Genomic DNA, 22,365 nt, shown 5'->3' with positions numbered 1-22,365 from the left:
GTAAGAGAAGTACATTTACAACTGAAGAACATCTGGAACTTAAAACAATTGTCAACCAACACCAAGATCAGAATTTTCAATACAAATGTCAAGACAGTTCTACTGTATGGGGCGGAAACCTGGAGAACTACCAAAGCCATCATCCAGAAGATACAGGTGTTTATTAACAGTTGTCTACGCAAGATACTTCGGATCCGTTAGCCAGACACTATCAGAAACAAGCTTCTGTGAGAGAGAACAAACCAGATTCCAGCAGAGGAAGAAATCAGGAAGAAGCGCTCGAAGTGGATAGGGCATTGAGGAAATCACCCAACTGCGTCATAAGACAAGCCCTCACATGGAATCCTGAAGGTCAAAGGAGAAGAGAAAGACCAAAGAACACATTACGCCGAGAAATAGAGACAGACGTGAGAAGAATGAACAAACGTTGGATAGAACTAGAAAAGAAAGCCCAGGACAGATTAGGTTGGAGAATGCTGGTCTGGGGCTTATGCTCCATTGGAAGTAACAGGCGTAAGTAAGTAAAGTAGGTCCATAATTTCAACTTCATTCAATTTGTGATATATTAAGAGATAATATTCCAATTCAGTCGACTATATTATGTATTTTCTTTTTATTCGGAGCAACATACAAGTGTAATGGCCATGATTTTGTATAACTATCCACTTGAACTGTTGAGAAACGAATTATATTACAATGTATAGTAAATTTATCTTACCTACCTTTTTTACAACTACGTTAGAGATAATAGCTAACATATTTTTTTAAAAAGATATGTCTACTTATTGACTTTACTAGTATGTTCTACATAGGGAAATAATGCTCAATATGTGTATTAATTGTGATTAGTCAACATTTATGAAAAGATAAATGAAATCACTTTACTTGTTCGACCGTTGCATCCTACAGTACAGTTTCTACTATGAGTTTGGTCTAATTCATAAGTATTTTAAAAGTTTTTTTGCTTAATTGATATATTTGAAAAGATTTTGTCGAGATTGATCAAAATTATTCTTACAATTCTTCATAGATTAATCTCATTTAGGCTTAGGCGTTCGCTATGAGATCTAGAGATGCCCTGGTACGGCCGAGAGTGGAGAGAGTCCGCTCTCCCTCTCGAAATGTTCTCACATGACCACGTGTATATAGCCTCTACCAGGGAAGTCCAACTCACTGCCTTCTCGTAAAATTACTATTGTTTACGAAATTGTGAGGACGAGAAGTGAATGTCTTTAACCGGGTTTAACCGGGTTAGTGAACACGGCGCCTCCACCTAGGGGAGTTGGAAAACCCTCATTCCAAACCAATGGTGCACATGGGCTTCAGTATCCTGAGGGAAAAATGGCGTATGAATCAATCGTTGGTCACCGGCTACCATGGGACTGAATCTCCTTACGATGATCCACTGCCTTGTGGATCAGATCTTTAGGTCAAAGGCTACGGGTGTGTCCTCCTAAGTAAACCACCTGCTCCGGTGGGGGCACCCGGGCAGTATCACAGCCCACACATAAATAAATGAAATGATGATTTCTACCGATAATCCTATTCACTCTCCCACTAGAGATCCTGGGATCACTAGCTGGTGTACTGGGAGATGCACATTTTTGATGAATTCAGTGCTAGAATGATATAATTGTCCCGTTCTTCCTGATTTTCAGTAATAAATTTAAATAAAATTAACCTCAGATGAATGCTACACGTAATAAATGTGTTTATCTATATTTGTAAGTGAGTAAATATCAATTTTTTGTAGACCAACAATACGATCCACATGTATGATGATAAGATTTGAAAAAACATACGATTTTTCAAGTATTAAGACATTTTACTGAAGAAAACTTCTTTTTCGACGATATCACCTACTTGATCTATAAAATCATATTTATAATTAATAATCAATTGTTTTGACTGTATGGACGGTTTTGAAATAGAATTCTTGTGAAATAGAGTAATCAAAATATACAAGACGTTCTTTATGTTGCTTGATAGATTTTTGTAATCATTCTCAAAGTTACGTAGGATAATGTTTGAAGAGTTGTTCCGAAAGAGCTTGCTTTGTGCAGTCAATAAAGGCTGTATCACAAAAGTAAGTGAACTGACTGGTGTACATTGATATAGTTCAAAGCGGAAGTTTATTCTTCACATAATCATGACCGATTCGATAAGACAATGTGAAGTTTGAGACAAATAGAATGTTTTTTCTTTAAAGAGATAGAAAGTCAATTTTTTACAATCTCTACTGAAGAATCTTATCTAGAGTAAATGTTTATGAAGATCTTTCTTGGTACCCTATACATTCTTTCCTTTTCATTGTTATTGTTTTATATTTCTGTCAACGAATGTAGATGGATAGCTGCTATTGATAAATATATGCCCTAGAAGCCCCTACTAATCCACAACATGAAATGGTCAGTTGACCAACTTTCAAATTGGATTTTAATGAACTGAACAAGAGACTTGATTCACTGTATGTCCACAAGGACCAAACAAATTTTTACAACTGACTTAACTGATACTTGAGTAGATAAAATTATTATTTGCAAACGTTAACCATTAGTACAATTGTACATTCTAAGTAAATAGAGCAATACCGAAAAGAAAACTTTCTTTGCTGAATAACCCTTAATTCTTCTTCAGTGGTAAAATATATTTCGTTCATTATTTGCTGGTGAGATTTCCAAGTTAAATATAATATTTTAGTTACCTTATTATAATGATTTACAAGTTTATTAATTTATTTAAACACATAAATATTGGTACAAAGGGGCACCAAATATATATGCACCACACAAAAAAATTGTCATTTCATTTAATTGTGTGAGGCCTATGATACTGCCCGGGTGCCCAGACCGAAGCAGATGGCTTTCTTAGGAGGACACACCCGTAGCCTTTGACCTAAAGATCTGATCCACAAGGCAGTGGAGCATCGTAAGGAGATTCAGTCCCATGGTAGCCGGTGACCAACGATTGATTCATACGCCATTTTTCCCTCAGGATACTGAAGCCCATGTGCACCATTGGTTTGGAATGAGGGTTTTCCAACTCCCCTAGGTGGATGCGCTGTGTCCACCAACCCGGTTAAAGCGCCGGACATTCGCTTTTCATCCTCCCGGTTTCGTAAACAACAGTAATTTTACGAGAAGGCAGTGAGTTGGACTTCCCTGGTAGAGGCTATATACACGTGGTCATGTGAGAACATTTCGAGAGGGAGAGCGGACTCTCCTCACTCTCAGTCGTACCAGGGCACTTGGGGTCATATAAATGCATCATAGAGAAATGATCAAACCTAAAGTTGGTCAGCGTATCTTGTAAAGGTGAATGCGAATAATATCACACATAAGTATATAGACAGATATATTGAAATAAAGATCAATTAAGCTGCCTTTTACTCGTCATAACAAATGTATAAAATATTTTTTCTAGATAGTAAAGATATTTCGAAAGTTCTTTATTTATAAAAAGTGCACAAAGTTAACAGACTAATTGCTTCTCACAAAGCAACTGGAATATTATAGATGATTCTTCGCTTAAATATTTTTTTGTTATATTATCCCCATTCTGATAGTAATCATGTGCTCACTAGCGACTTCCTTTAAGATGGATTTCCTGGAATACTAGATAGAAGCCGTGATCAATGAAGTTCAATCCGTGTCAGGTGAAGACAGGTGTCCACTACAGACAATGGATGAATGGTTACCTAAGTTCATGGATCGATTAAAGTTAGACATTAGCACCGTTGGATGCCGGTTCAGTGGTCTAGAGATTAAGCGTCCGCACACGAGACCGAAGGTCGTGTGTCCGAGTTTCACATGAAGAATCATGGATGCTCACTGCTGAGGAGTCCCTTACGAGAACGAGACAGCCATCTTGTGCTTTCAGGTTTTCAATGTTGGTCCAGCTAAAATCGACTCATGAATTCAAGTATTAAAATTACTACAATCTCCACAAATCCCCATTCTGACAAAATTAAAAGACCAATCTAATTGATTATTTGTAAGAATCTATTCGTGTTAGTGTGCAGACTATTTCACATTTTGTGCAAAATATGTGCTTTAGATTTTGAATATACATATAAATACTTAACGATATACATACATAAAAGCTGGTTACTATCTAAAGCCCTTTTCATTATATGTAAAGATATAACTATTTTTATTGAAATTTGGGAAATCTAAAGACTAATGCGATATTTTCTTTCTATCTAGTTTTAACTACTGAATTCTATATCCTACTGTGGAAACTATAGCTGTTATCCCCTGAAATGTTATTATTATTCTAGCTTAACTGTCTGCATAACAATCTATTTTAGTTTAATATAAACTTTATCATTTTGTGATTTAATGTGTCTTTAAGTGAATTCACTATGAATTTGTCCTTGGAACAAATTGTATCATTTTTACCTATTATGAAGATAGAATGAATTGTGAGAGAAACCATCGATCGTTTACTAATCTAGGTGCATTTATTGGCCAATAAGAAAAAACCTATTTATATACATACACCTACAAATATTTGTCCGCAAGAAGAGCGCATATATATATATATATATATATATATATATATATATATATAAACCGCAGATGTATGCATAGAGAACATATTCATCTAACCGTGTATATACTGTAGTTACATTCACCTATACCAATCACCAGTAATATCCAACCTTAATCATCGTTAATTTATCATTCAGTAAACTAGTTACTCAACAATGATTAATTAAAAAGTAAATAGTTGTGGATAAAATCGACGGTTTTCTTTTCTTCTTTCATCCATCAAACAACAAATTCATTGTCTTTCTCATTTGTTGAAAGGATCTCCACAAAACCCCTTTCTTATTTGTATAAATTTTGAAATTGTAAAAAAAAAACAATATTATCCTATTCTACGCATATATCAATTAGTGAACATGTTATACGGTGGTCCTCTTGGTACTTATCTTAGTGGTTTATCATCATCATCGTCATCATCTTCAACTAGTGGAATATCACATCTTAATTCATCAAGTTCAGTATATAATACATCTGGTAATAATACAAATTATTATACTGGAACAATAAGTGGATTAAGACGTAGCAGTTCAAGATATCGAAATTCTACAAGTGGTAATAATTTATCAACAACATCAACTCCATTAAATACTACTAATAGTAGTAATATCAGTAATAGTAATAATAGTAATAGTAGTAGTAATGTAAGTGGAACTAATCCATATTCATCTTATTATACACCACCAGTAAGAAGAAAATATGGAACACCTGAAGTAAGTCGATGTCAACTATATAGTTTATTTATAGTTTTTTTGTTTTTGTTTTTAGATGCAGCATGAATTTGTTGTCAAGGTATAGGGATATTTGCTTTGAAATATCATTAAAAAGTTATCGTTTGTGAACTATGATATTGAAATAAATGAATAGTTGAAACCATGAGTCAATTGAAGCTAGACCACCAGGGAAAACCTGGAAGCACTGGACGGCCGTTTCAATTATGAAAATACTAAATCTCCACGAAAAAACCCCTTCTGAAATAAATGAATATCAAACTGTTTGTAATTGATCACTTGCATTAAATAAATGAATTCGGTTATGATTCAATGTAAAATAATGTAGAAATGTTTTGAAAAGAATGTTTAGTTTACTGATATTAATCACTAACTGGTGTACACTACTTATTCAGACAGACATAAGTAGTATTTAGCAGGAATCGGAAGTAGAACACTTACTAGTAGAATAGTGAAATAGCGTGAAGAGGAAGGTAAACGAAGAGTAATCGGAATGTCAATAGGATTAAAAGAATAATGAAGTGTGTAAAAGACAACTGACAGAAGATATGTATGATTTTGATATTTTGCAAAGCTACTGTTTGATTTTACATAAAACAATAAATTGGCTTACGTCAACTGAGTTCCCACCCACTACGTTATGGAGTTTTGAAATTATAGATAACAAGTAAAAAGGGTATATTACTGTCTATAAATTTATTTAGTTAACAGGGTTTATGATAGATGATAGTTTATTACTAAATAATAAGGTATAATTAAAAATTATTCATCTCTTGTAAATGTTCAACATTTAATTAACGAAGGTTTTATGAGTAAATATTTGAGAAAATTCTAAATTTACTAGTCTACATCTTTTATAAATCAAGAACAAGTAAATAAATATGGTGGAAATCATGAGTCAATTGGAGCTAGACCACCATGGAAAACCTGGAAGTACTGGACGGCCGTTTCGTCCCATTGTGTGACTCCTCAGCAGTGCGCATCCACGATTCCGCCTCGCGAGATTCGAACCCAGGACCTACCAGTCTGAAATCTCCACAAAACCCCTTCTGATCTATAATCATCGCGCATCCACGACCACGACCACAGATATCTTAGAAATATTGCTCGCATCTGCTGGGATCACTGGGTAAGTAATAATGAGGTTAGACACAGGGTATTAGAGAATGATGGTCAATCAGTTGATATGGGTTGTGAGTCTTCATCGACTGAGATGGTTAGGCCACCTGTCACGTATGTCTAAACACCGACTATCACGACGCGCCATGCTGACTAGTATTGGCGATGGTTGGAAGATAGTTAGGGGCGGCCAAACGAAAACGTGGCATCAGAGCTTGAAGTCACTAACTTCTAGTGTGAGCCATGTTGGTAGATGCAGACTACTTGGTTGGGGTCCGCGTGACTATCGTAACCAATGGTTGGAGGTGCTATGGCTCGGAATCGATCACAATGACCGTTTCGTCCTATTGTGGGACTCCTCAGCAGTGCGCATACACGATCCCTCTCGGCCGGATTCGAACCCAGGACCTGTTAGTCTTGCGCGCGAGCGCTTAACCACTAGACCACTGAGCTGACCGGCATCCAATAGTGGTAATGTCTAACTTCAACCAATCCACGAAATTGAGCAACCATTCACCATTGTCTTCAGTGAGTTACTATCTCACAACAGACAACAGATAAATAAATTTGATTTAACTCACTTATTTAATGGAAGTTTATGTACCTGGTTTCAATTCATATTGTTCGTATATGTTGGTTATTGATTATACTCAGTTGTCCAATGCCGGTAACAATCGGTTTCCAGCTGAATAACTATGAATGTCTATAATGTTACTTTTGATGGAATTTTTTGATTATCCACATGGTTCACATTCATGGACATTTTTTTAAATTTAAATATTTTCAGAATGGAAAATGATATAAGTATTGCTTTATAAGACAGTTAGTTACTCATGATCAGATTAAGTAGATAAGCTGTTTACAGATGGTTTTTATTACGAGTTAATGATATCAAATAGACAATTATTCAAAATTAGGGGTTACTAGAGAAGTATTTCTTTGTAATTTTGAGTAATTTTTACCATCGAATATTCATGAATTCAGTTGAATAAGATCAAGACTAGAACTTTCAATTTTTTATCGAAGATCATGATACTTTAAGATGAAAACAAAACTGTCTATTTTTTCACTATTTAGTCAATTTGTGATAAAGAACAATCCTCGACAATCTCATGTGGGTTATTGTCTTATTTAGTTGACTGCAGTAGTGACGTTTTCCCATTAGAACCTTAGAAAAAAGCCTTGCCTACTAATCTTATTCTTATCAACATTGTTATTATTTAAGAAGTGGTTTTTTAAAGTTTGAAAAGGACTTTTACCACTGACTGATGTCAATACTAGCGATCCATTGATAGTTTTACAAATGTCTTAAGGAATAGCATCAATAGACAAATAGATATTTTATCAGTATAATATTACGGAGATTGTTGAGTTCAGATTAATATCATGAATGAAACAATTTTAGACCATCACTGTAAACCTGCAAGCAGTGCACGACTGTTTCAACCTAGTATGGAACTCCTCAGCAGTGTACATCCACGATCCCGCATGCGGGACTCAAACTAGTTGTCAAGACGAAATGAATATGTATAAATGACCTTAAATTTAATGCATCGGGTACTTGAACGTTTGATTTCGATTTTTAACTACTTCCTAGTCCCCCAAGAAATCTCCTACTCTTAAATCCCCCAAAAGGAAGAAAAGAGATTGATTGAAAGTATAGGAGGAATGTTTACTTTGAAGGGTAATTTAAGTATGGAAAACAATTATATTTATAGGCTTGTGAGTATGTTTGATATTCTGAAGTCTTCTGGTAACAATGAAATTAGCAGTTATCTAATCAAAATGTTATACAATTCACTGCCATTTTTATTTTTAGAATTCTCTTAAAAAAAGTTTATATTCAACATTAAGGATCTCCTCTTTTATCTAACTTCTCAAGGTGTTATATCGATTGCTTGAGTGTGCCCTGTTAATATATATGGACGTTATAAGACCGTCAATTGGAGAGCAGTGATTTTATCGATCGGATTATTGACACACAAAATCCGTATGAGCAGTTTTGAGTACTTATCAATCCTGCTATCTGCCTAGCCCAGCCAATTAAGTCCAGAACACCAATAACAGTCTCTGCAATATGAATCATTATTCTCAAACATACTGGGTTTATATACCAATCAAACAGACCACATCGTCCCATAAAATAGAAAATAACATTTGTACAAGGGTTAGCCAAATATGGCTATGAATAGGGGGAACAGTAATTGATAGACTGGGTATAACTCAGGGATGGTAAATCGTATAATAATAGTTCATAGGTCAAAATAAAACTCATAATAAAAGAAACATGAATATGAATAGTTAAGTTACTTAACAGTTATGCAATAGAAAATATACGTCTCGTATTGGTCCGCGAACAGTCTTCAAAGTTACCATTCATAAATCTCCACGGGATATAACACAAGGCCTTCCAAAGTACCTACTTATGCATGAATTCATGAATTATATTTATTAATTCATGAATGATCTATCTTACAAGTAAAATAACTGCACATAGATCATACTGAAAAGATTGTTTATAGAAAGGTATAGTAAGACTTATCAATACAGAAAGATAAAGAAGAGAACGAAAGTAAGTCGAATGATGGATAAAGAACAATAAAAAAAAGATTAGCATGTAAAATATTGACTATTAACACCGTGATTAGTAAACATTTACATTATCCCATTGTTGATAATCTTCACTGAATTCCGATCAGTCTTGGCTTGTATGTATAGATCCTGAGTGGATTATTTCAAAATAATCGTTTTCATAGGTTATTGTAGAATAGATCAATTTGATCGAGTTTATTAACAACAGGATAATTTAAATCTATATCAATAACGATATCGAACACATATCTGTCATACAAGTAAGTGACTATTTGGATTCAATAGTTCAGCAAATATTATTTTGACCATTCAAAGCAAAATCTAATGGCTTTGAGTCCCGGTGTGAGTATCAATACTGGGATTCAGATAAATTCCAACTGATGAGTCCTAGATTTCACTGCTATCCACAAAGTCATTCCTTTTACATACTATTATTTATACGATTTTTATTACTTATAATAAAACTTTTCATTAATATAGTAATTTTTGATATTTAAATGGTTTCTACATTAGTATTTGATTGAACCACATAATCCTGAACAACTTAACTTGGCGAAACTATAATTCATGGACAAACAAATCAGATTTAAGATAGAATGTCTTAGATTTTGACGTGAGATTCATCCACTTATTTGGCTAAATAACATTTGGCCATTATAATTGATGTCAGTTCGTAATGAAAACATTGAATATCATTTCTAACCTTAACATTCAACTGTAAATCCTAATCCTAGTTCCTCGCACTAATTTTTAACCTTCATTTAACCCTAGTAAGTAGATAGACATTTTCAAGATCATTTTAGCGTTGCTCAAGGGTCGTTCATAAATTATAGTCTCACTATTATATTGCAGTGACTTGATAACATGTGGATTATATTCAAATCTATTCAACTAATCAACTAAATATACTTTTAACTTGTTATTACTAAATATTATTATTTTAAATTAGTTTATATTTAAATTCACTTGATATTGTTTGTTTGAATCTTCCCATTGATGTTTAGGACTGCAATTGATCAGTCTCTTGTTGGCATATGTGCATACTGTGCGTATTGGCTCGATATTAGCCTTAATTCACAAGCATTATAAGCAAAGATGAATAGTGGCTAGCAGTGGAATCCAGGACGCGAGTTTTATCCTAATTGAGACTAGTCAACTGGATGTACCTGCATCTCAGAGTTGATGTGGATAACACAATGCCGTTTGATGCGAATGGCACTGGATTCGAGTCCCAGAGTGAATATCAAATCTGAGATGCAGGTACATCCAGCTGACGAATCTCAAATAGGACGAAACGCGCGTCCTGGATTCCACTGCTAGTCACTATCCATCTTTATTTCATATTTAGGTATAATTCATGATTTGAATGAATCTAATTGTTATTGGTTGTTCACGTTTTATTTGTTTGTTTGATAAATGAAACTATTTGGTCATATCCTACTTTCAAATTATTAGTAGCATATGTTAAGTTGTTATTTAGTGCTTGTGATTGAAGAAGCATTTAACAAAGGAAACACAATAATTTATTAATCAACCAATTATTTGTCATTTTTCAACAATAATATTATCGATTCCTTTGAGTATTTCTATAATGATATGTTGCTTACGTGAATATTGTTCTGGAATTCAAGGTGTCATAGAAGTCCTCATCTTTATTATGAAATCAAGTTTCCATGAATTTGTTGTTCATAGGAATACATTTTCGAATCGCATTAATTTTAATAGACTAATGTAGTTGGGGAAATGTGTTATGTATGCTTAGCCACAGATGACCTCGATTAGTGATGTTTTTAGGTGTAGTAGTAGACTTAAAAAGGCTAGATGTGACCAAATTAAGGTGAGTCATCAGTCTTTAAAGTCGCTGACTGTTTGACTGAACCATTTTAGTAGATGAAGACTACGTGGTCGGTGTCCAAATGATTCTTATGACCAGCAGTTAGAAACGTTATTTGATATTGACACAGTTGTATTCTCCCTTTCTCGCCCCTTAAACCTTGAGTTTGAAAATTATTTTACAGCTTTTGCTTAGCAAATTTAGTCTTTCTTCTCGAATTATATATTTTATATCTAATCTTTTCTACTGTCACTAATAGCTTAACCACTTATATTACTCTGATAATTGTCTTGATAATTTCATAACTTTGTGCTAATATTGTATAGCAACTTGAAATGATGCACATGTACGTCATATTCTATGCTGCTTATGACTGATTGACTGATATTTATGGTAATATTTACTCTGTTAACTCATGATTTATGGTTTAGGGTTTTTGACAGTAATTGAGCCACATCATGACTTAAATTAAAAGTTCACATACAGAGTCATAAATATTAGACTTTCATTATTCTTGAAGTGAAGCGGGTAACCATAAATGCGTTTTACAGAATTTTAAGGATTATCATCAATCGACTATCGTTGGAACCAATTTGAATTCAGTATCATAAAGATAAAGTGTTCTAGATTTAAGGAAGCAGTCTTCTAGTATTCCTTTATCTTTACTGTTTCTTTCACGTAATATTAGTTTTTGACATAAGCAATCTATCATTTAATATGCCTTAGTGCTAACAGAGTTCAACTTTCAGCCACTAAGATGTAGGTTAAAAACTTTTCCATCTGATTCGGTCTAACTAAACATATTATCACTATCCCCAACATTTGAATTGTGGGTTTTAACTATATTATACACAAATCAATTCTATATCTAGTAAATGAATCAGCAGAAAGTTGAAAATTCCCCTATGGCTATGTAAACTCGACAGATGTATCGATTAATTTAGACTGAATTTGCACAACTATTTTTGCAAAACAATAAACATTCCTTGTTTCCCAGTATTAAATATGGACAGGTAACTGATTACAGTATAGAAACTGGACTTATTTTTTTCATAATAACCAAGTCATGAATAAACATGAACTGAAATATCCATTTTCTATAAGATTTACCACATATCTTTATATGTATTCGGTATAACTCTGTATAGTGTGTGTAATTTCTTTTGATAAGTCAATAGTTGAGGGTGTGTGGTATCTCATAACACGGAGTATTAAACCGAAGAAAATCGTACGGTAATGTATATTAAGGTTTTTATTTCATGTCTGAATGCTTCTACTACTTAGATCGATTTAAAGTCTTCAGTAATAAGAATGACAGGTCACTTGAGCTATATTAATCGTTGTGGTATGTTTTTTTGTGAGGATCCATCTTCTTTCTAATAGCGCTCACCTGTGGGGCTTGTATAAATTGTTACAGTAGAATTTTTTCATCACTGAGCACTAAGCACTTGATGAGGTAATGAAAATCCCAATCTGAGTTTCTTTGGTTCAAGTATTTAAATCATTTTCCATAGGAGAGATTGTAAAGACCAGTTACAAATTCAATAACCACAGAGTAAACACACTCAAGCATGTCCACTTCCTTTAAAACGGATCAAATGTCAAGTTTTTCATTTTGTTACTGGTCAGAACTCAATAGTCCGTGTCATATTCAAGTACACTGAAAATTTATAAATGTTTAGCTCCTAAATACGATTTATTGATATTTGACGAAATCACATATTAGAAGATAAAATGGATTTCTTATATGATCAACAGTGAAATAATCCAATTTTCTGAAGAAGGTTTATGAAGACTTTTCAAATGTCATAGAGTAAGATCGTAGATGCTTTTTGCTTAAGAGTCCGACGCTAAAACGTAACAGCTCTCATCTACTCCCCTCTTTTTCAGTAGTTGTTTAACTAAGATTAATCCGTGATGTTAACTGTGAAACGTTATATTTCTGATTTTTGAAAATTATGACCACATTGATCGTTGAAAAGTTTTAGTATATTTTGATATGTGGTGATTATTGAATAATGATAAAAAAACTGTTTGTTGTTTTTTTGAAAGGAATTTCCGTTATATGATAATAAGCGGCTGACAAACGTGACAGTTATACGGCATTGCTACTCTGTTGTATCTTAAATAATTCAGTGGGGATAGTTGGATGACGCTGAGTCGAATCTCACAGGAAGCATCATCTTCCTCGAAATTGTAGGTAGTTCTACATAACGATAACCTATGATTATTCACGTTATTTAGTCAGCACTGGCAGCGTCTCAAACTGTAAAACTGGGTGACTCAGGTTCAAATTCATAAGAAGCATCAGTTCTTTCAAGATTGAAGATACGCTTTGCTGGCGAGTTTCAGCTAATATGAAAGAAAGACTCAGAGTTTCCTACTGAATACCTTCAAACACGTAACGTTGAATCATAGTATTTGCTTTGTTGAATCACTCATGTCAGTGATCACACTGAAATTTGATAGATAAAATTCTACCAGCTTTAATTAGTAAACAAACATGATATTAATCGTTGCTCAGTAATCAGACGATGTATTAGATAATTCTACTGAGGACACTTACATGCAAAATGATTCCAGGTAGAAGTATTAACTGTGAACGTAAGAAATATGCGCTTAAGTGACTGAATCAAGTATATGGTGAGATATATCTGTGCCGGTGTCATCTTCTGAAATCGCAGAACTGTATTCAAGCTTATTCTAAAGAAACTCAATCATAAATAACAGTTAATTAACAATATTGTCTAAAAAGGTAAACAGTTTTTTGCTTCTGTCTATCAGCGGACAACAACGCAAACACATCAATACACATTAACTATGAACGGTCATTTGATTGGATGTGTTTATAATTACTGTATTCACATTTCTGCATTGATAGAATAGAATACTAATTCAACATTGTTTCTTGTTCATATGAAAAGATTGTTGATTTTGTTGTTTATTCTAAGAAAATCTGTCCAACCGACTTGTTTATTTAATATCTATATATTTATTGAGTGAACATTTGCTTATCATGTGTATCCATCGTATTGATAACACATGATTCTGTTAATGGAACGTCGTTAATCTTGTGTTTATTCCCAACTAATCAAAATAATAATAATAATAATTTTTTATCAGCAAAGACGGATAGTGGCTAGCAGTGGACACGCGCTTCGTCCTATTTGGGACTCATCAGCTGGATGCACCTGCATCTCAGAGTTGATGTTCACTGTGGGACTCGAACCCAGTACTGTTCGCTTCAAATGCCATCGCGTTATCCACTTAGCTACTGAGTCCTGTTAGCCACTTGCTTGTGCAATGGGGTGAAGTTATGTTCACTTGTTTTTGTTTACTTATATCTCCACATTGTTATTTTGGAATGCAATTGATCAGTCTCTTGTTGGCATATGTGCATCCTACGCAGACTGTCTTGATATTACCCGAAGTCACTGCTAGCCATTATCCATTTTTGTTTATAAAGCTTGTGACTTCAGGCATTATCGAGGCAGTTCGCATAGGATGCACATGTGCCAACAAGAGACTGATCCATTGCATACCAAAATAACAATGGGAAGATACAAGTAAACAACAACAAGTGAAAATAATAATAGTAATAATAATAATAATTCAGAAATAGATAAATGCAGTTGGTAGAAACGGCCGTCCAGTGCTTTCAGGTTTTCCATGGTAGTCTAACTTCAGTTGACTCACGATCTCAACTATATAAAATTACTAAAATCTCCACGAAGCCTCCTTCTGAGAAATATTGTTGTGTTTTTCTGTGTGAACAGATTCAGAAACTCATTTCAAATGTTTCGTTTCTTTCCTGTATAGTTCAAGATTATTGATTAGCTATATTTTTGATTGTATCCGAATATTTATTTCATAAGTTTCTCTTAAAACTTACTCAGTTTCGTGATGTTTCTTGTTGTTAGCTTACTAAGATAATTAGATGAATAGCTTTACCCTGGTAATAACAGCTATTGAGTAAGATCAATAACTGACTAATAAGTTACTTTAACTGTTAATATTTCTCGATATCCAACTCATGACATATATATGTATATACCATAAGTAACAAGACATCTTCATTTTCTAAGTAACTTATCAAATTGAGTATGTTGTTTTTCAACGCAGAATCTATTAAAGAACAACATGTGCACACGTTCACTTATGTACTTATCGATTCGTTTTCATGTAGAGGTGACATAATAGATCAATTATTGAATAATATATTATCATTAGGGTATCCTAATTTAAATACGACCTAAACTATTGCACTTGTTTATACATTGAAGTTAGAACGAACAAAATACAAGAACAAATCATATATGTCATATAAAATAGAATTGATATTCGTGAATAGGTATCGCATACATTCTTCGATGTTCATACTATGTGCAGTATTAGGCATTTTCAGAAAATTTTCCGTTCAGCTTGTGAGTACTTACTTACTTACGCCTGCTACTCCCATTGGAGCATAGGCCCCAGACCAGCATTCTCCAACCCACTCTGTCCTGGGCCTTCCTTTCTATTTCTATCCAACGTTTGTTCATTCTTCTCATGTTTGTCTCCATTTCTCGGCGTAATGTGTTCTTTGGTCTTTCTCTTATCCTTTGGCCTTCAGGATTCCATGTGAGGGCTTGTCTTGTGACGCACTTGAGTGATTTCTTCAGTGTCTGTTCTATCCACTTCGAGCGCTTCTTACTGATTTCTTCCTCTGCTGGAATCTGGTTTGTTCTCTCTCACAGAAGCTTGTTTCTGATAGTGTCTGGCTAACGGATCCGAAGTATCTTGCGTAGACAACTGTTAATAAACACTTGTATCTTTTGGATGATAGCTTTGGTAGTTCTCCAAGTTTCCGCCCCATACAGTAGAACTGTCTTGACATTTGTGAGTGATTAATATAAATAAAAGCGCAATTGATAATGAGAAAATCGTTTCTAATCATAAATCTCACGTCAATTACTTTTTTTTATTATACAGATAACAACACTACAATAGACTTATGTTCATAGAACATATACGTAGCTATTGCAATTGATCGGTCTTTTATTGCCATGCATATCTAGCTGACAAGTCTCAAATAGGGCGAAGCCCGTGTCTTGGGTTCCACTGTTAGCAACCATCCATCTCTGCTTATAAGAAATTTTATTAATCTTTTAAACGTGTTTTAGAAACGTATATTTGATCAGAAATACTTCACAAAAGCATAAAGAAAAGATTTATAACGGAAAGTACATTCAAGTAAATAGCACATGACTATAACGTACATAGATCAATGTAACTTGATTAATTGATCCCATTAAACTTAAAAGGTATAAATTCATTATATAAGATAATAATAGTATCACTTAGTTGTTGTAGTTGTTGTCATACCAATCATAAATATGATGCAATGACCTTAATGATGTAAAGTTAAGGTTTCCATTATTGATCTTCATACAATAATATGATTAACGTGTTATACTATACTATACTATGCTATACTATACTATATTAGAAACATCTAGAGATTTCGCAGATAGAAAAACATAATTCAAGATTGGATGATGGTTTCGTTTGTTTTACATCTAGATAACCAGTAGTTTATCACTTGATAGACTGGGTAAATTATACAACTTGTGAATGGTACAGGAGATTTTTTGGAGATTATAGTATTTTCACAGTTGAAATCATGATATGATCTTAGCTAGACCACCTTTGAAACCTGGAACCAATGATTGAAGTTAGGCATTAGATGCCGACGCAAAAGTCTAGAGTTTAAACTTTCACGAGTGAGACTAAAGGTCTTGGGTTTTATTCTTGCGTACGCGCTTGTGGATGTGGACTGTTAAGGAGTCCGAAACTAAGACAAACGGTCATTCGGTGTCCGAAAATTGTCAGTGGTTTTCTACCCAAAATCTATTTCTAATTTCAAATTACGCTTGATAAATTAATGTAAACAGACCAATCATAAATGTACTATTTCTTTAAAGTTGATCGGATAAGCAAAATAATGTAAGTTGGTAAGTCTGAATCATCTATCTTTCATTTTAGTTACAATTTTAAAGATAGAATACTTTTTTAGAAGATTAACAAAGTTATTTTCAGAAAGGAATTCTTAATCATTGAATATGCATTGTACATTAAATTAGTCACTTATAATAAATACACATGTAACTTGCACGAGATATTATAGTCTCAATGCTGGATGGTTTGGTTTTTGTCCTTCAGGGCAATATCATCAAAAATATAGTCCTATTGAAATTAACTGTCTGTTATAACGGAACGAATATTGCAATGGTTGAGATTGGTTTTTCGGATTATTATTAATTATGGTTTCTTCGTATAACTACTGAGTATCTAGATCGAAATGTCTATCTATTCCATTTATTATAAGCTTTTGGTTGACTTATTAACTAACATTGTATGATTTACCATTACTAAATTATTGCCAGTCGATTATTTACAATCTCCCCTATTCACGGACACTTTTTAACTCGTTCATGTGTAATCGTTATTTCTCATTTTATGATGTAATGCGGTCCAGTATGTCTGTACATAAACCGTCTGTTTAAAATATGTATGGTACAGGTGATGGTTGCTACTTCTCGACTCAAGGGCAGGGCATAGAAAGGAGCTATCGAATAGTGAACTAATATGAACATAGCTGCCCCTTGAAGGTCAACAGTGTTGGCCGTGGCGTGTAATTGGCCATGTCAGAGATACTTAGCTATACAGTAAACTCCAGGGCAAATTAGAGTTAGGATTCTGACTGCTAAGCGGGCCCGTGATATTGGTCAGCGGCCACAAAACATAACGCTAGTAAACATCTAATTAACTGAAAATGAAATTGTATTAATCTGTAAGAATGATCGGGACTTCAAATGACGTTTAAAGGTTCATTAACTGTATTCTTTTTCATTTGTACTGAATACCCTAGTCATATTCTCTTAATTTATTTTGTTTTAAGCCGTGTGCAAGTAAGACAGCTTGGTGAAGATTAGTAAAAGCATATTTTCTAGCTATTGTCTATCCACGTTCTACAAGTGTACATAGTGACTTCGTATATGTAGTGTTTATAAGTTATCTATTCCATATGAATCCTGTCTGTTTCATATATATACTGTAACTTATGTAACATGTTAAGTATTGTGTGAATTTCATTCTCATGAGTCAAATGTAAGGCTCGTCTGGCTCTGATATTTGTACATACTCATTTAATTCTATATATCTCCTTGACATGTTTCGTTGTATAACAAGGTCCAGTGAAGAAGATGATATAATAAGTCGATTGTAAAATGCTTCAACAATATTTCATCAAGATATATTCAGAAGACCACATGAACAGTGTACAGCGTTAATAGAAAGTGAGAATTCTTTATTGTGTATAGTATGTGAGAAATAGGTTTTGTATATATCGATCGTTATGTAGTGTGTGATAAAGGTTGATACGTCAGTCAATTCATTGAGATAGTTGGTCACTCGGTATATATATCTAAATATTTAGTATTCCAAATGAATAAGCAGAAATATCAGCATTCTTAAGTATTTGAATGAGAATGAATACAAAACAGTTAATGAGATTAAACAATACATTTCTTTATCAGGTTTATAGATTGTTCGGATAACATAAAATTTGTGTAAAACTGTAATAAAAAAGGTAATACACATAGACCGGTTATTAGTTAATACTGATGTCTTATTCATTGTTATCATTTCGATGGAGTTTTGTTCTCTGAGCTGGATGGTTTGGTCGTGGAGCTTTTATCGTCCTTCTGAATGACATCAAACACTTCACTCCTACCCAAAGTTTGTGCTGATGATGTCGTTCAGAAGGACGATAAAAGCTCCACGACCAAACCATCCAGCTCAGAGAACAAAATTCCATCAAAATCATCCACCTGAGCTACAAATCTTCTCCACCATCTCACTGTTATCATCTTAATTTTAAATTTATATTATATAGTTAAAAATGTGACGTTTTGGGCTGTCATCCAATTCTACATACTTTTTGTATAAGAGTACAACTTTCAAACTGAATGAGAAAACTAAGAGTATTTCGAAAGATGTATTAGCCATATCAAATTAAAACATGTTCACAAATATATAAACATAAGTGTAGAAATGTTCTGCGTCAGATTTCTATCCATCACATTTAGTTAACCCAAACTTCAACTAAAACCATTCATCTATCAACATTTCTCACTAATAGTTTAGTGTCCAACTGATATATCTGATTGCCTCAGCCTATCACTATCCAAGTAAATTCTTTCAATTTATATACTACTGAAGTCGATTAAATTCATTTGTGAATCTCAAAAACTGTGACATTTAACAATAAACAAGTACGCTTATTAGATTATTCATATGAAGTGTTACAAGTTTGGACAGTTTACACCGATTTCCAAAAAAAGAAAAAAATCGATTATTAAACTCAATGATATTCAGTAAGAGAAGTTAAGTGACTTTAAGCTATCAAGGGATAATAATTAAAATTCACTTTCATTTTGTCTCTATCAGCATATTGGTAAATTAAATACCATTTAATAAATGATGAAGCTTATAGTCTTTATTAAGTAAAATGTATATTTTTATATAGTTGAGATCATGAGTCAATTGAAGCTAGACCACCATGGAAAACCTGGAAGCACTGGACGGCCGTTTCGTCATATTGTGTGACTCCTCAGCAGTGCGCATCCACGATCCCGCCTAGCGATATTCGAACCCAGGACCTACCAGTCTCGCGCCAGGGCACTTAACCGATAGACCATATTACTATGGTCTACAGTAATCACTGCAGTTATATTGTTAACATTGTATTGCTGATAATAAAAACTTTAGTGTAAACAATTTTACATATTTACTAGAAACGATAAGATGGTGGTTTGAGGTGGTCAACAGGATTCGATTCGCACTAAGAAGGGCTTAACATACATGACATTGATCACCACCCAATGATCAATCAATTGTGATTACTAGAAATGATATCTAGAAAACAAGAATTCTTTTCATTAATGAAATTTATTTATTTATTTACTGGTATTTTTAATGACTTTTCTCATGTATGATAATATCTAGCACTGAAAAGTCTTCATTTCATTTCGTGGTATAACAACAATGAGAAGTTCTGTGTTGTTTAGTAGTCGATTTCTTTTGTTTTTGAAGAATGTTGAACTGCATTAAGAATAACTTCTGTTGAAATAACGAAACAATCCAAGTTAGGCAACCATTAGAAACCCGGTTAGAATGGATATCTGTTTTATCTTAATATGGAGCTTCTCAACAGTATGCATCCACAGTATGGTTACTGTTATAAATTTAAAAAAAGAACAAGGCCGTATGCCAATTTGTTGTGGTCTGATATCCGGCTTTTTATCACGTGAACTATCCACCAGTCGAAATACTACCTGTCTAATCTTAACACTGTGCTAAATCAATGACGTTCGACCAGTATGTGTAGTCTAGAGTCCTTATTGATCCCTTGTCCACTTAGCCCTTCCAATTGAGTCCAGAACACCAATTACAGCTTCTGATATGCGAATCATTTATTCCAAGCATACTCGGTTTATATACCAGACGGACAGACCGTATCACACCATAAAATAGAAAATAATATTTGAGCAAGATCAAGGCGAATGTGACTGTGAACGTCGGATACAATAATCAATAAACTGAATACAATTTAGGGACAGTAAGACGTATAATTATAATCCATAGGTCAAAATGAAGCTTATAATACGATGAATATAGATATGCACCATCTAGTTACTCAACAGTTAAAACAATAAGAATATACGTAGAATAATCGGCCATTGATAGATCTCGGAAGTTACCGTACTCATGTCTTCGCTAGGATATAACAGTCACCACTTTTTTTATTGACTTTTATGAATATCTGAAATACTACTCAAAATAGTTCAAGCAAATACTTCTGAATAATATACTTAAAGTATCATGAAAATATCTCTATAAATAACTGAACTATTAAGATAGACATTTTTATCTCGATCAATATAACTTACTGTCAATAGAATTCATAAATGAGTAGTATAATAAAATTGTTTACATTAGTAAACTTATCAAATATCAAGTTGATATATGTGTGACAGAATTTTGTTTATTTATACAATGATCTATTTTAATAATATAATGACAAAAGGTAATCATTATTGACAATGAGAAATATTTAATTTGTTTAAAATAGATTGATGTCATTAATCTGAAATACCTTTCTAATCATAATCATTTAAATTCTTCAATCATCAACATTTCACTCAATTAATCTTTATCTCTTTTTCTTTCATACATAAATCTTTAACAGAAGGGGTTTTGTGATAGGTTCTGGGTTTGAATCTAGCTCGCGAGGCGAGGTCGTGGATGCGCACTACTGAGGAGTCCCATAATAGGACGAAATGGCCGATAAGTGCTTCTAGGTTTTCCATGGTGGTCTAGCTTCAATTGACTCATGATCTCAACTATATAAAATTACGTTTATGTTTAAACTAATATCAATGAAAGGAATTAGAAATTAAGAATAAATACAAGACAGCAAGACAATATACATCAATTGTGTTTGACATTAGAAGAATGCTAATTTTCTAAATTGATTTTAGAATAGAGTTCTTCGAATCATTTAGGTACCTATTAATGTACATTAAAATTATTTGTCGAATGGAGTATGGTACATATTTTAAGTATACGAAAGTAACTGGACTTCAGTAACTATCATGGGAATGTATCATATTGGAGTTTAGCTGTTTTGTTCGCTTTGATGATTTTTTTGTACAGGGAATAGATTACATTGTAAAAGTTTAAAATATGAAGTATTAGCACATATTACATTTATTCATTTATTTTTGTATAAATATCTATTACTTTAGACGGACACTCCAAAGCCATCACGGTATTTAACACGTACACAAGGTCTTTCAAGTAATAGTGGGAGTAGTATTGGCAGTGTTGGTGTAGGCAGCAGTTGTAGTGCAACTGGTACATCAACTTCATCTTACTCAGGACTTCCACAATATCCACGTAGGTCACCAAATAAAATTAGTTCAAATACAAATTATACAGTCGGTGGAATAGGTACTAGTTCATCATGGAATTCAGTAAGTTATATATTACAACGTTTGATCTTATATAACTACGTATTTTATATAAAATGATTTTAATTTGAAACTCATTACTGTGTTGGAGGTTTAATTCACAGTTTGATGTATGAACAATGGAAAATTACCATATCGACTACCCATTAATAAGTAGAGGAATTTTCAGACTTTAATTCAGTCAATTATAAAAAGATTACGGAAATGAATAGATTTAGAAAAATAAAACTTTCGAGTTCAGTCACAAGCCTAATGTGACAAGAATGTGTGATGTAATCAACTTCAGTGAACTGGATGAATACTGATGTTCATTGACAAACTTAAATTTCACAAACTACTATGAACTGACTATCTAATTGATTATGGATTTCATTTCATTTCAACTGTGTTCCACCAATGAAACTGTTGATTTTGTTTTGATTCGTTGATATTTTGAAAACGTAAAACTATCGAAAATAATTGTATTG

At 33.3% G+C, this 22,365-nt stretch overlaps 1 protein-coding gene across 1 annotated transcript in view; it reads left to right on the top strand.

Annotated features, from left to right (window-relative positions):
- Window positions 1–2,023: 2,023 nt before the first annotated feature.
- Smp_038440 (putative heart-specific myosin light chain phosphatase small subunit) overlaps window positions 2,024–22,365 on the top strand; it is a gene marked incomplete at its 5' end in the record, with an annotated part of 35,431 nt that continues 15,089 nt past the window's right edge. Inside the window, 2 exons of the mRNA XM_018799923.1 lie at window positions 2,024–2,086; window positions 21,674–21,901. Of these exons, the coding sequence (XP_018653788.1) occupies window positions 2,024–2,086; window positions 21,674–21,901 (291 nt within the window). The remainder of the gene's footprint in view (window positions 2,087–21,673; window positions 21,902–22,365) is intronic.

The sequence above is a fragment of the Schistosoma mansoni genome, chromosome W (assembly GCF_000237925.1).
Source record: "Schistosoma mansoni strain Puerto Rico chromosome W, complete genome".
In the NCBI taxonomy this organism is placed as follows: domain Eukaryota; kingdom Metazoa; phylum Platyhelminthes; class Trematoda; order Strigeidida; family Schistosomatidae; genus Schistosoma; species Schistosoma mansoni.
Note: the sequence above shows the minus strand (reverse complement) of the source record. Positions and strands in the feature narration are given on the sequence as shown.